The 13,598-nt window shown below is 43.5% G+C and overlaps 1 protein-coding gene across 10 annotated transcripts in view; it reads left to right on the forward strand.

Annotated features, from left to right (window-relative positions):
- Positions 1–13,598, forward strand: part of RAPGEF2 (Rap guanine nucleotide exchange factor 2) — a 455,748-nt gene that overhangs the window by 282,988 nt on the left and 159,162 nt on the right. For all 10 annotated transcript variants that reach the window (XM_082243629.1, XM_082243614.1, XM_082243627.1 and 7 more), the window contains 2 exons: positions 8,045–8,120; positions 11,312–11,479. In XM_082243629.1, coding sequence (XP_082099755.1) covers positions 8,045–8,120; positions 11,312–11,479 — 244 coding nt within the window. The remainder of the gene's footprint in view (positions 1–8,044; positions 8,121–11,311; positions 11,480–13,598) is intronic.

The following is a 13,598-nucleotide window of genomic DNA, read 5'->3' on the forward strand; positions in this document are numbered from 1 at the left end:
AGTGGCTCGGCTCTCTGTTTTGGCGTGTCTTTTGGCCAAATGCTGGTCTGTGGACCAGACTTCTAAAAAGGCCTTGACTGATCTGCAACTGATGGAGCTACCCTTGATGACATCGTAAAGGGTCTTACAGGGGAAAGAGTACCTTTTTTCTGCAGGCTAGTAAGGGCAAGGAAGCTTGTAGTAGACGTGGGCCTTCCTTCTCAGCTCATAAGAAGTTTTTGCATCCCTCAGGGTCGACTGACAAGTGCTCGAAGCCTTTCAGGGCCTCTTCTGGAGGATCCAAAAGAACCTGGTCAGGGAAGCCGAAAGTGGGCTTCTCCACACCCGTGGAGGCTCCTTCAGCATGAAGGTGCGCCCTCACCCATACAGGAGGGTGGGGGGCGTCTTCGCTGGTTTCTGGACCCTTGGACTTTCCTGGTTCAAGACAAGTGGCTACACAAAGTCATTCGGTCCGGCTACAAGATCGGGTTTCCCTCTTGTTCTTCAGGAACATTCTTTCCTTCCAAATTGTGCCTGTCCCAGGGTCTGTTTGGGGTAGTACTAGACTTGTTAAATCAAGGGGTGATTGTCCCGGTTCCGACTTCAGAACGTTTTCAGTGTTTTTACTCAAACCTGTTTACAGTTCCCAGGAAGGAAGGCAAAGTGCATCCAATCCTGGACATCAAGGCGCTGAATTGCTTTGTGTGGGTGCAGAATTTCAGAATGAAGCCCATTCACACAGTGGTGGCATCCCTGTGTCAGGAGGATTTTCTTGCCTCTATCGACATCAATGATGCTTACCTTCACATTCCAATATGTGGCGGTCACCAGCGCTTCCTCCGCTTTGCCATGGGAGAGCAGCATTATCAGTTTGTGACGTTACATTTTGGTCTCGCCTCTGCTCCTCGGGTCTTCACAAAAGTGTTAACCCCGGTGTTAGCTTTGTTACACCAACGGGGGATCACGGTACTGGGCTACTTGGACAATCTTCTGCGAGCAGAGTCTCCTTTTGCTCTGGTGGTAAACCTGGAGATCACAATACGAACTTCGCAAGAGTTCGGCTGGATTCTGGATTATCAGAAGTCTGCTCTGGTTCCGTCCATAAGGCTGGACTAACTGGGCATGGACTCGGCCTTAGCCAGAGTGCTCCTTCCTCTGGACAAACTCCAGAAATTGCAGGCTGTAATTCCTCTCCTGCTGTCCAGCAGATGGTCATCTCTCCGAACTTGCATGTGGGTGCTGGGCCTGATGGTTTCTACCCCTTAGGTGTTTCCGTTTGCACAATTTCATATGAGGTCCCTGCAAAAGGAGATTCTGGCCAAATGGGACAAGACTCTGCAGTCTCTGGAAAATCAGATCCGGCTGAGTCAGGGAGTGATGTAGTCCCTGGTATAGTGGCTTAGTTCTCTGGCACTTCGGCTGGGCACATCCTTCCTCCCTTGGTATTGGTCAGTAGTCAGGCTGGGGAAGCGTCCTCGGCAAGCATTCTGCTCAGGGGCGCTGGAAGAGTGCAGACCTACCGATCAATGTCTTGGAACTCCGAGCGATCAGACTGTGTCTGTAACATTGGACAGATTGTCTTCAGGGTTGTCCAGTGCACATTTAATCAGACAATTCCAAGTCCATGGCTTATATCAATCACCAGAGGGGCACAAGAAGTGTCCTGGTGGCTCTGGAGGTAGCTGGCATTCTAAGGTGGGCACAACGGTTTGTTCTAGCCCTCTCCGCCATATACATTACCAGGGTGAAAAACTGGCTGGTGGATTACCTCAGTCGGGACTCGGCCGGCGTTGGACCAAGGGGAGTGGTCCCTTCATCCGGAGGTGTTTTGTCAGTTGTGTCTCCAGTGGGGCACCCCGGAGGTGGATCTGTTGGCGTCTCGGCTCTACGCAGGTTCGAGGCAGAAGGGATTCCAGTCATCTTAGTGGCTCCGGACTGGCCTCGCCGGGCTTGGTACACCAATCTGGTGCAGCTGGTTGCCAGCATTCCTTGGAAGCTTCCTTTCAGAGAGGATCTGCTGTCCCAAGGACCGATCTTCCATCCTGATTTACAGTCCCTGGCTTTGACGGCTTGGCTGTTAAACACCAGATGCTGAAGGATAGAGGTTTATCTGAGTCAATTCTTCCTACACTAAAAGCTAGGAAATCTACTTCTCGTAAGATCTACCATCGTACATGGAAAACGTACATTGCATGGTGTGAGTCTCTTAAAGTTCCTCCTCGCTCTTTCTCGGCGGCTTGGAACTTAACCTTCCTTTAACGGGGGTTGAACAGAAATTGGACTTGAGTACCATAAAGGGCCAGTTGTCGGCTTTGGCGGTCTTCTTCAAATGACCCTTGGCCACACACTCCCTGGTGTGTACCTTTTTTCAGGGTGTCGGACATTTGGTTCCTCCAGTGCGGTCTCCGTTGCCACCTTGGGACCTCAATTTGGTGTTTTCGGTCCTCCAGAAGCCTCCCTTTGAGAATCATCAGGAGATTCCCTTGCTTACGCTGTCCCAGAAGGTTGCCTTTTTGGTGGCTATCACCACTAAGCGCAGGTTGTCAGGACTGGCAGCATTATCCTAGCGTTCACCTTACCTGGTGATTTACAGAGAAAAAGTGGTACTTCGTCTCTGTCCGTCGTTCCTTCCAAAGGTTGTTTCTGATTTTCATTTGAATGAAGACATTCTGTTGCCTTCCCTGTGTCCCAGGCCTAAACATCCAAAGGAAAATGCCTTGCATGCCTTTGATGTGGTCCGGGCAATTAGGGTGTACAGATGGGCCTCGTAAAGGGTTGTCGGCTTCCTCTGTGACCATTTCCAGATGATTCAGGCCTATTCCTGTACTAGAGCGCCTAGTGCCTCCTGGGCCTTTTTTTTTTTTTTCAGGTGGGCTCCAGTTGTTTTGGTTGAGCTCCTGTTGCCTGGTTGGCTACTGTTTAGCCTTGGGGATTTTTTTGCTGTTCCCACCCCCATGTTCAACACTGCTTTGGGACGTCCCAACGGTTATGGAGCTCAGAAGCTGTGTCCATCAATGAACGAAAGAGAAATCAGGATTTTTGACTTACCGTAAAATCCATTTCTCTCATGTTCATTGAGGAACCTAGCACCCACCCCTCTGTGGAGTTGTAATTCTTCTGACACTGCTTGTAACTAAACTGAGTACCTATATCAGAGAGAGGGAGTATACCCCCTGGAATTGCCCATGGGCATAGCCAGACTTTTTTTCTGCCTAGTGTCTGCCTGTAAGGGGCAGTATAACCCAACATTTATAGAGATCAGAAATTGTGTCCGTAAATGAACATCAGAGAAATGGATTTGATGGTAAATCCAAAATCCCATTTTTAGAAATGCATGCAGTTATGATTTTCCACCTTGTGGTCCATTTGCAAATATGATCTATTTTCCAACATTAAAAAAATTAATATTGGCGTTGAAAACGTGATAAAAAAAAATGTGATGTAAACATTTTTTTTTTTTTAAATAAAAATGATTACACATTAAGGCCTATTCACATGTGGCTTTTATTCAAAGGGGATATGTTTTCAATATGTCTCCTAGGCCTAGTTCACACATATGCCGTTTACTTTTGATCCGTTTCTGCAGTGCTTTTTGAGTTGCGTTTTTGCACATGCATTTTTCATGCGGTTTTTGATGTGTTTTGCATTTTTCATGCTTTTTTTTGGCCCATTTGTTGTTGGGCAGATAAAAAATCTCAAAACGCATCAAAAATGCACTGTATGCTTCTCTGCAGCATCTCCATTCAAGTCTTGTGAATCAAAAATGCTCTGTTTTGAATTTTTAAAAAAGTACCTGACCTTTTCTTAAAACGCATCAGCTGAAAAAAAGCATAGATGTGAATGTGTCCCATAGGAAACCATGTTAAATAGACTGCAGTGTGTTTCTGCAAAATGCTCCAAAAAACGCATAGGTGTGAATCAGGCCTTAACGTTTTTGCTTTGTGATGTGTGTGTTTTCACCAAGTGTTTTGTTTTTTTTGTTTGTTTTCGTGTGCAGCTCATTGCATTCAAGCACCTGTATAGTGAGTTTCCATGCTGTGCTTTTCATCCCTTTGGAAGATGTGCTTGACAGAAACCACAACTACATTGCAGATAATTGAATTCCTAAATAGCCCCATGAAATTTCAAATGAAAACTCTACCATTGAGGGCGAATGTCCTTAAAGTACGTTAGATATAGTTAGTTATAGTGTGATAAACTTGCCAAAGTATTGCCTCTTCTTTAATTGTCAAGGTCAACTTTCTTTAGATTCGGATGGCAGATTTGGTCTTTATTCCAGTTGCATAAGCCACATTATTTCCCCTGTTATATCAGTAACTGCGTTTGGTCTCCTTTTTAATGAAACAAAGTAGCCATTGTTAATTATACAACCGACTGTGTTTCTTTTCAGGCTAGTCGGTTGACGTTGACATGATTGAGAGCCGGTTCACACTGGGGCGACTTGTCAGGCGACCTGGTCGCCTGCCATAGATTAGCACAGGACCCGTTCTAATAGGAGTGACACAAGTCGCTCCGACTTAGAAAAAGGGTCCTGAGCTTCTTTGGGGCGACCTGGAGCGACCTGCATTGACTTCAATGATATGCATTCCGTGCCGGCCGCTCTGAGGTCGCGGTGCGAGCTGCGCACCGCGACCTCACAGGTCGCCCCGGCAAGTCGGGTCGCTGCAATGTGAACCGGCTCTAAGTGAGGCTGTACAAGGAGCACATTGCTCAATAACCAGATATTAGGAACAACTGAGGTTGTCCCAACAGAGCTCAAAGCAGCCCACAAACACGTTGGCAGGGATGTGGAATAAACAGCCACTAGGGAGAGATCCCTGAAATCCGGACAGGATATATAATTAAGAAAATTGTCTAAAATAATTAGAAAAAACTGTCAGCCTCGGTTGGAGCCGCTGTACTAACCACCCGACGTTAGTACAGGGATCTCCCCCCTCTGAGCTGCTGTGTTTTGACAGGGCCGAACGCTGGTCAGCTTTTATTAACGGTGTGTACGGGGCTTTAGCTGTAAAATCCCGTGTTATAAAACTCGATTTTTGCTGCGTTTTTTTGCATTAGGGTTTTGCCGCGTTTGCGGTTTTTGCAAAACTAAACTCCCACAAAAAGCTTGAGTGGTGTAGCTGTTGTAAACTGCAAAATCTCTGTTTTGTGAACTACAATTCCCATCAACAGAAAGTAACCAAGACAGGCTTGTTTAAAGTCCAGTCTGTGTGACCTATTTGGTTACCTCCATAGATACAATGGGGAAATGAATGTAGACATGAAAGGATAGATGTGTGTTATTGGCAGTATTAGTAGGTGAAAATAAAAGGGAAATGGAAAAATAACCACTGGACTGGCAAGCTGCAATATTTCAAATGTTTTGTTTTTGGGTTTAGATGCACTTTGTTTTCTGCCCTGTAAAAAGCATTTGTGGATCCCAGAGGTGTGTACTGTCCCAATAATAGGAATTTATTTTATTACTTGTCATTTTAAATTAATAATTTTCGTTGTCTGTGGGCAGCTACTCCCCGTATACACTGATGTGAAATTACGCTGACACAGAGCACCTATCAGTTCCATCCCTGAAAAAGGATATTTACCCAAAGGACTTAATACGATTACACTGTGCTTAAGTACAGTATCTGAGAAAAGTGAGTACACCCCTCACGTTTGTAAATATTTTATTATTTCTTTTCATGTGACTACACTGAAGAAATTACACTTTGCTACAATGTAAAGTAGTGAGTGTACAGCTTGTATAACAGTGTAAATTTGCTGTCCCCTCTAAATAACTCAACAAACAACCATTAATGTCTAACCCGCTGGCAACAAAAGTGAATACACCTCCCAAGTGTAAATGTCCAAATTGGGCTCATTTAGCCATTTTCCTGTCCCGGTGTCATGTGACTCGTTAGTGTTACAAGGTCCCAAATTGGGCCCAAAGTATCAATATTTTGTTTGGCCACCATTATTTTCCAGCAGCATTCATGCAGCCCCAGACACTCCCACCACCATGCTTGACTGTAGGCAAGACACACTTGTCTTTGTACTCCTCACCTGGTTGCCGCCACACACGCCTGACACCATCTGAACCAAATAAGTTTATCTTGGTCTCGTCAGACCACAGGACATGGTTCCAGTAATCCCTGTTCTTAGTCTGCTTGTCTTCAAACTGTTTGCGGGCTTTCTTGTGCATCATCTTAAGAAGAGGCTTCCTTCTGGGATGACAGCCTTGCTGACCAAATTGATGCAGTGTGCAGCATATGTCTGAGCACTGACAGGCTGACCCCCCACCCCTTCAGCCTCTGCAGCAATGCTGGCAGCACTCATACGTCTATTTCCCAAAGACAACCTCTGGATTTGACTCTGAGCACGTGCACTCACCTTCTTTGGTCGACCATGGCTAGGCCTGTTCTGAATGGAACCTGTCCTGTTAAACTGCTATATGGTCTTGGCCACCATGCTGCGGCTCGGTTTCAGGGTCTTGGCAAACTTCTTGTAGAGCAGGAATTCTTTTTTTCAGATCCTCAGAGAGTTCCTTGCCATGATGTGCCATGTTAAACTTCCAGTGACCAGTATGAGAAAGTGAGAGCGATAACACCAAATTCAACACACCTGCTCCCCATTCACAACTGAGACCTTGTAACACGAATGAGTCACTTGACACCAGGGAGGGAAAATGGCTAAGTGGGCCCAATTAAGATATTGTCACTTGGGGGAGTACTCACTTTTGTTGCCAGCGGTTTAGACATTAATGACTGTGTGTTGATTTATTTTGAGGGGACAGCAAATTGACACTGTTCTACAAGCTGTACACTCACTACTTTACATTGTAGCAAAGTATCATTTCTTCAGTGTTGTCACATGAAAAGATAGAATAAAATAGTTACAAAATGTGAGGGGTGTACTTACTTTTGTAAGATACTGTATATTGCCAGGACCTTCCATGCAGCTTCTAGTCTGTATTGGATATTGTGGCCCCTGCCTGGTGTTTTCCTTCTGCAGGATAGTGTTTGAAAGCCAGGCAGAATGTGTCCTTGAGCCGTGCTTTCGCCAAGGATAGATAAGTCCAGTCTAAAATAGGACTTGTAGCTTCCAGTATTCCAAAAACAGTGTCATGCTGACCTTACACAACTACCACAGTTGCCACATTACTCCCATCTGTGACGTGTGTATTTTTGAAAGCAGTCCCTTAATCTGAAATACTGTTTAGGAAGGCTTCATGAAACATTCGTGGAAGTAGCTTCAGAATGTTTGTGACATTAGGTTTCATTATTTTATTTTCCCCCTTTTATTTATTTATTTATTTTTAAGGAAAGCAAACCTGTACCTGAAAGAATTTTGCATGTCCAATAGCTTTAAGACCCTGTTCACACTGGGGCGACGCTACTTGCCGGGGCGACCTCACAGGTCGCGGTACGCAGCTCGCACCGCGACCTCGGAGCGGCCGGCACGGACTTCATATCATTGAAGTCAATGCAGGTCGCTCCGGGTCACCCCAAAGAAGCTCCGGACCCTTTTTCTAAGTCGGAGCGACTTGTGTCGCTCCTATTAGAACGGGTCCACAGCTTCTCTATGGCAGGCGACCTGTCAGGCGGCCAGGTCGCCTGACAGGTCGCCCCAGTGTGAACGGGGTCTTATCCAGGTTGTTGTCAAACAGCATACTGTTTTCCATTTTATCCATCTTTGTGTTTATGTATAAATCTTTAGATTTGGGGGTTTCATCATTTGGGGGAACCTGTGCGTGTGTGTATGGAAAAAAAAAAAAAAAAGAAAACATCTGTCAACAAAAGTTTTTTCTCTGGGAATAATTTGCTCAGGCACCCGGAGGCTTGCCTAGCAATGGCAGGGAGCATGTGAACAGGAACCAGAACTGCAGTCATGGCTTTACTATCTGGAGACCTTGACGTTCCAAGAAGCATTTTCTCACGAACGTACTACACATGTACTGTTGTCAGGCTATATTTATTACTGATCTGTGTGCCCTTAATTGTCCAGAATTAGACTACATGCATTTTACCATTCCTGCCGAAATTAGTTTTTACTCCCAATCAATGTTTTCTTTTGTTTGTTGTTTCTACAGCTTTGGCAAAAGATCTGCAGGGAGCTTCAGGCGTGGCTGTGAATGCATTGTGTTGGAACCTTCTGAAATGATTGTGGTAAGTCCTCTTTGTACTCTTATCATATTCTGCTCACTGTGCTGCTGATCAGTTGCAGACATGCCTTGTTCCAGTCCTGCTCATCTTCCCCGCATTACCTAATGGGAGATGGGTGTGGTCTGCAGCCCTCTGTGAGAATATTGGCATTCCAGAAGGAGTAATCAGACCACTTCCTTCCTGAGGGCAAAACATGCACAGTGCCCCTTGTTTCACTCTGTGGAAGCAAAATGTCCTCATTTCTGAATCCCATCTAGCATCCAGATTAACTCTTTCAGCAGAACTAGAGATGATATGCCTTCCCTTGTAAATTAAAAATGTGTTTCATTTTGTTGTCTTGACTGTAGACTTCAATGTGATAACACATTTTTATAATATATTTGTGTTTTAACAAACACTGCCGTCACTCGCCCTCTCTGCTTAGAGTGACTATTCTTGGTGTGTGCTCAGTGAGTGAGAGGGGAATTTTCTAGCACGCTGTATCAATACTGTGAACAATTCTGAATGCTACATCAAATGCTCTTTGACCCTATGCAGCCTAAATTTGGATAATGGAAATCTAGCCATGTGTCTTAGGCTTCCCATACATGCTGCATGTAAGCTGACCATTCAGCTTTTTTTTTACAGTCAACTTTACATTTACTATTTCATTATATATTTAGTTTTACTATATAATATGATATCCTACCTAAACTAACCAGTCCATTTGTGTCTAATAAAAAATGTAAAATAATCTCTGCTCACAATAAACTTTTTCAGAAGTTTATTTAGAAGAGAAGAGTTTCATATTGAACGTAATATTCTACTTCATGCTTCGTTCACACTACAGCAATTTCATGGTGCCTGTTCACATCAGTGTGGCAGGGCTGCAACACGATTTTGAAAAGGTCCTGGTACTTTTTTGGTGCTACTGCAACATGTTTTTGGCCCCGCAAACTTTATTAAAGTAGCACCAAAAACCACATGTACGTGAGTTTTTGATGCGATTTTGCATGACAGAAGGTAACAAAAGAGCTGTCCTAAAATTTTAAAAATGGCGTGCTCCATCCCCCCCAACTGTCCATATCAGGTGCTTCAGAACTGGCGTGAATTTTAAGTAGGACCAAAAATACCAAAAATGTGTAGAGTTCTCCCCAAAATCCATACCAGGGAGGACGTGGGGTCCCCCCCTCGCCCCCAAAATCCAGACCCTTACCTGAGCATGCGGTATTGGTGCTGATACTAAGCATTTGCATGAATACTCGTACTCGTTCAAATGCTCCAATGCTAAAACGATACTTCAGGTCCGCAGACTGAGAGACTGGGTTTGTGGTTTCAGTGCAGTTTGTAAAAATAATCCAGTGCAATTTCTTTCAGCGGTTTAGGTGTGAATTTTTAAAGTGTATGACGCTGAAAATCACACCTGAACTGGTTGGAAATTGTACCCGACCCTTTTTAAAATCGCACTTCCGCCACCTTGCACATATGTAAACTGGCTCCATAGAAATAATTCGGTATCTGTAAATGGTATTAGTGTGTATTTGAGAAAAAGAATCAATACTTGGTCTCAACAGCTCTATAATCATTAGAGGTTTTAAAGGGTATTTTTTTTTATTAGAATAATAAACATGGTATACTTACCCACGCTGTGCAGAAGTATTGAATAGAGCCCTGTACGCCTCCTGCGGCATGCATTGGGCGCGCTCTGTGACTGCTGTGTCTTTCGACCACAGCTGATCACGGATCTGGGTAAGGTCTGTTTTAACACTGCTTTCCAATCCGGTCCACCTGTCAGTTTTTTAGGCGGACCTGATTGGACGCTCTGTTCACTCCTATAGGGCAGTTGCGACATGTCCGCTGACACCCGCTGCTATCTGATCTGATCCTGTCTGTGAAATCCAGGCGAATGGTAACCCTATTTTCCATCCGTCGATCGGGTTGGATGAAAACAATCAGGCGGTCCATTTTCATCCCATCTCCCCATAGAGGAGTGCAGGGCTCTGACAGGTCTGTCTCAGCACAGTGGGCGAAGACGGACCTGTCATCTGCCTGCTTATCGGGAATTAGCGGATCGATGCCCTGCTGAGCAAAGCGGAGTCCGCCGGACGAAACACCCGTGTGAAAGGACCCTAAAAGCCACAGCAGTCTTTTACCATGTGATCAGCTATGTCCAATCACAGCTCATCACGTTAACAAACTTGCCAGTTATCGGCAGTCCTTTCCTCCCACAGACAAAAGGGAGGTAGGGAAGAAAGGATTGCCGTTAACCGGCAAGCCTGTGTCAGCACATCGCTGGCACTGATCATCAGTGTCTTCTCATCAGTGCAGCCTATCCGTGCCCATCAGCGCACATCGGTGAGGAAGAAAAATTATTTATTTGTTTTTTTTTTTCCTTTTGTTTATCAAAAAATAAAAGCACAGCGGTGATTAAATGTCACCAAAAGAAAGCTCTATCTGTCTTAAAAAAAATTATAACAATTTTGTTTGGGTATAGTGTTGCATGACTAAGTACATGTCTCTCAAAGTGTGAGAGCGTTAGAGAAAGCCTTAATTGGCCTTGGCAGGATAGGGGTAAACGTTTCTGTTTATATTCTGCACATGAGAGATGCAGCTACATTGTACAGCCACCCATATTAATAGATGGCTGCATGTTAGCTATACTCAGTTATATGCCATATTTGTGTAAATTCCCCTGGTTGCACAAAAGCTGTGTTCAGTGAATTTTCAAATTTTCATATGTGCATAAATTCACATCTGCACATTATATACACGTGTACAGCCTTTCATTGCTATGGGTGGTTTTACTCAGGCACAGACATATGCCTGCAGTGTAGGTTGTATGGCCTAAGAGGCTTTAAAGTACCTTATTGCTTTCTGCATAGTTTACTCAGTAAGCTTTATAGTCTCTCATTTGTGTTGGCCTGTAACATGAAACAGCTTCCATAATTTGGCTGGCTTGTGGTTAAAAGATTAGGTTCTGCCATTTGCTGGTATCGACTAATGCAGGTCATTTAAAAGTTTCACAGACCTGTCCGACCAGTTTGTAGTTTCCTAGGTAACAAATGTTCTGAACTGATTAGTGGTTTCAGCATGGGAATGACTAGTAATATTAACATTAATAGCACTCTGTGCCTTGTGATCATTGAGCATGTTCAGTTATATTGATAACTAGTTAGAGCTATTTATCTGTATGTGAATATGTTTGTCTTCCTAAGGTGGACTATATGGATGAAAATGAAGAGTATTTTCAGAGACAAGCCTCTCACCGACAGTCTCGACGGAGGTTCAGGAAGATCAATCAGAAAGGAGAGAGACAGACCATCATCGATACTGTGGATCCTTATCCTGTTGGAAAACCTCCACTGCCAAGAGGCTACCACACAGTGAGTAACTTTTATACTTTCTGTATTTCTATTTATTCAGACAGCTGCAAACTCCTGATTTTTGCTCATGGCGTAAAGTGGCAATCAAGTGCACTGTGTGCAGCACAATTGCAATATGTGGAACATTACTAAATCAAGGACAATTTACTTCAATTCTGCTGGAATGATTAGCAGAAGAGATGGTTCTCAAGAGCACCGTTAATCCCATGACCCTTGATTCAGAGCTAGGAAATGTTGAAATTCTATTAAGGTGCTGGAAGGAATTAGCCTAGATCTGGAGAGCCTGTGTTTTGTATGCGTGGTTACAGCTGTCTAGACTTGTACCTCTCTCCTACAAGGCAAACTTTGCCCTCTTTTTACCCTTTAAGACAGCATTACAACATGCTGCATTATCTGCTGTGCTGGGGCAGAGTAGAGATCATCTTTCAGAATCTCAGTCTCTGTAGCATGAGGCAATGATATGTACCCTCACACCCTGAGTGCAGGCTGGGGAAAAAAGCTTTGGATTGTGTTGTCTTTTAGATTTTCACTATTGCTTCCAGACCATGAGAACACACACCCTGATATCACATATTGAATTAGCAGGGGCTTTTCTGCCTGTTCATTTGTTAGTCATTTCAGGCACAGTCAGTTAGAGCAAGGCGTGACTTTATTTCAAAATCAAAAGTGAGTTAAAACATATCCCCTATTTATTGAAAAGGCCAGCTGCTCAAGATAAGAAAAAGCAAGTTGGCCTACTTTGAGGCTCCATTCACACAACAGAGGTGCAACTGAGCGTGAACTTTTTTTTTTGCTCATTTCCATTTGTCACATTTAGGACAGCCCATTAATTCCAAGGTTAGTACTAAACATTGCTATACGTGCATGGTTAAATATTTCGGAGAACTACCCAATTTGAAAATGACCTAGCACATGTAGCTGCTGTGAGTTTTAATACCTATTTGAGAGGTTTTCCTTCTATAGGCATTGTAAAGTATCTGAACAACACAAGGGACACTTGAGTATGTACTGTAGCAATGTGTCCAACTTAGGACCAATGTAAGCTATAGCTATGTGTATACTATACCTGTGGGTTCCCTCGAGAAGCTGGAAACCCCTGAAGTAGACACCGCTACTACAGTGTTTTTCGTAATTATTTTTTATTTATTACAGATATTGTATAGTGCCAACAATTTTACGCAGCGCTCTACATATATATTGTATATTCATATCAGTTCCTGCCCTCAAGTAGCTCACAATCGAAGGTCCCTAAATTACATTCATACATACGTATACTAGGGCCAGTCACTTGTCATGGTGCCATTCAGAGAATGCTTTGCGTTTGATCAATGAATGCAAAACTAGCTCTGATTGGATGAGATGAAGAGGCGGGGCAGTGATATCACTCTCTCCACCTCGTCCAATCAGAGGAAAAAAATCTCACAAGCACTCGTTTTGGGCCTCACAGGATGTTTAGACTTTTGAGAAAGTTAACAGAATGATGCCATCATGTGAAGGTATATATATATATATTTGCTGATGTGGGTACATATATACCAATACAACTACAACCCCAATTTTAAGATTTGGAACACTGTGAAAAATTTAACAACAAAGTAAAGAATTGCTAATCTCATAAACCCATAATTTATTCACAATAGAAAATAGAACACATATTAAGTGTTAAAACTGAGAAAAGTTTTAGGGAACAAAATAAGGTAATTTTGAAATTAATTGTAGCAACATGTCCCAAAAAGATTGGGAGAGGGTAACAAAAAGCTGGCAAAGTGGTACTAACAAGGAAGAGCTGGTAGAAAATTTGCAATTAGGTTAATTGGCAAAAGGCCAGTACCATAATTGGTATAAAAAGGGCATAGAGAATCAGAGTGTCTCAGAAGTTAAAATGGCCAGCAATTCACCAATCTGTGAAAAGCTGCATCTAAAAATTGTCAACCAATTTTCCGAATAATTTTCCTCAATGTAAAATTGCAAAGACTTTAAAGATATCATCATCTACAATATATATCATCAAAAGATTCAGAGAGTTTGGAGAAATCTCTGTGAGGAAGGGACAAGGCCTAAATGCAAGATTGGATGCCCATGATATTTGGGCCATCAGAGGTGGCACTGCATTAAAAAC

The sequence above is a fragment of the Pelophylax lessonae genome (assembly GCF_965119305.1).
Source record: "Pelophylax lessonae genome assembly, chromosome: 1".
Classification (NCBI taxonomy): Eukaryota; Metazoa; Chordata; class Amphibia; order Anura; family Ranidae; genus Pelophylax; species Pelophylax lessonae.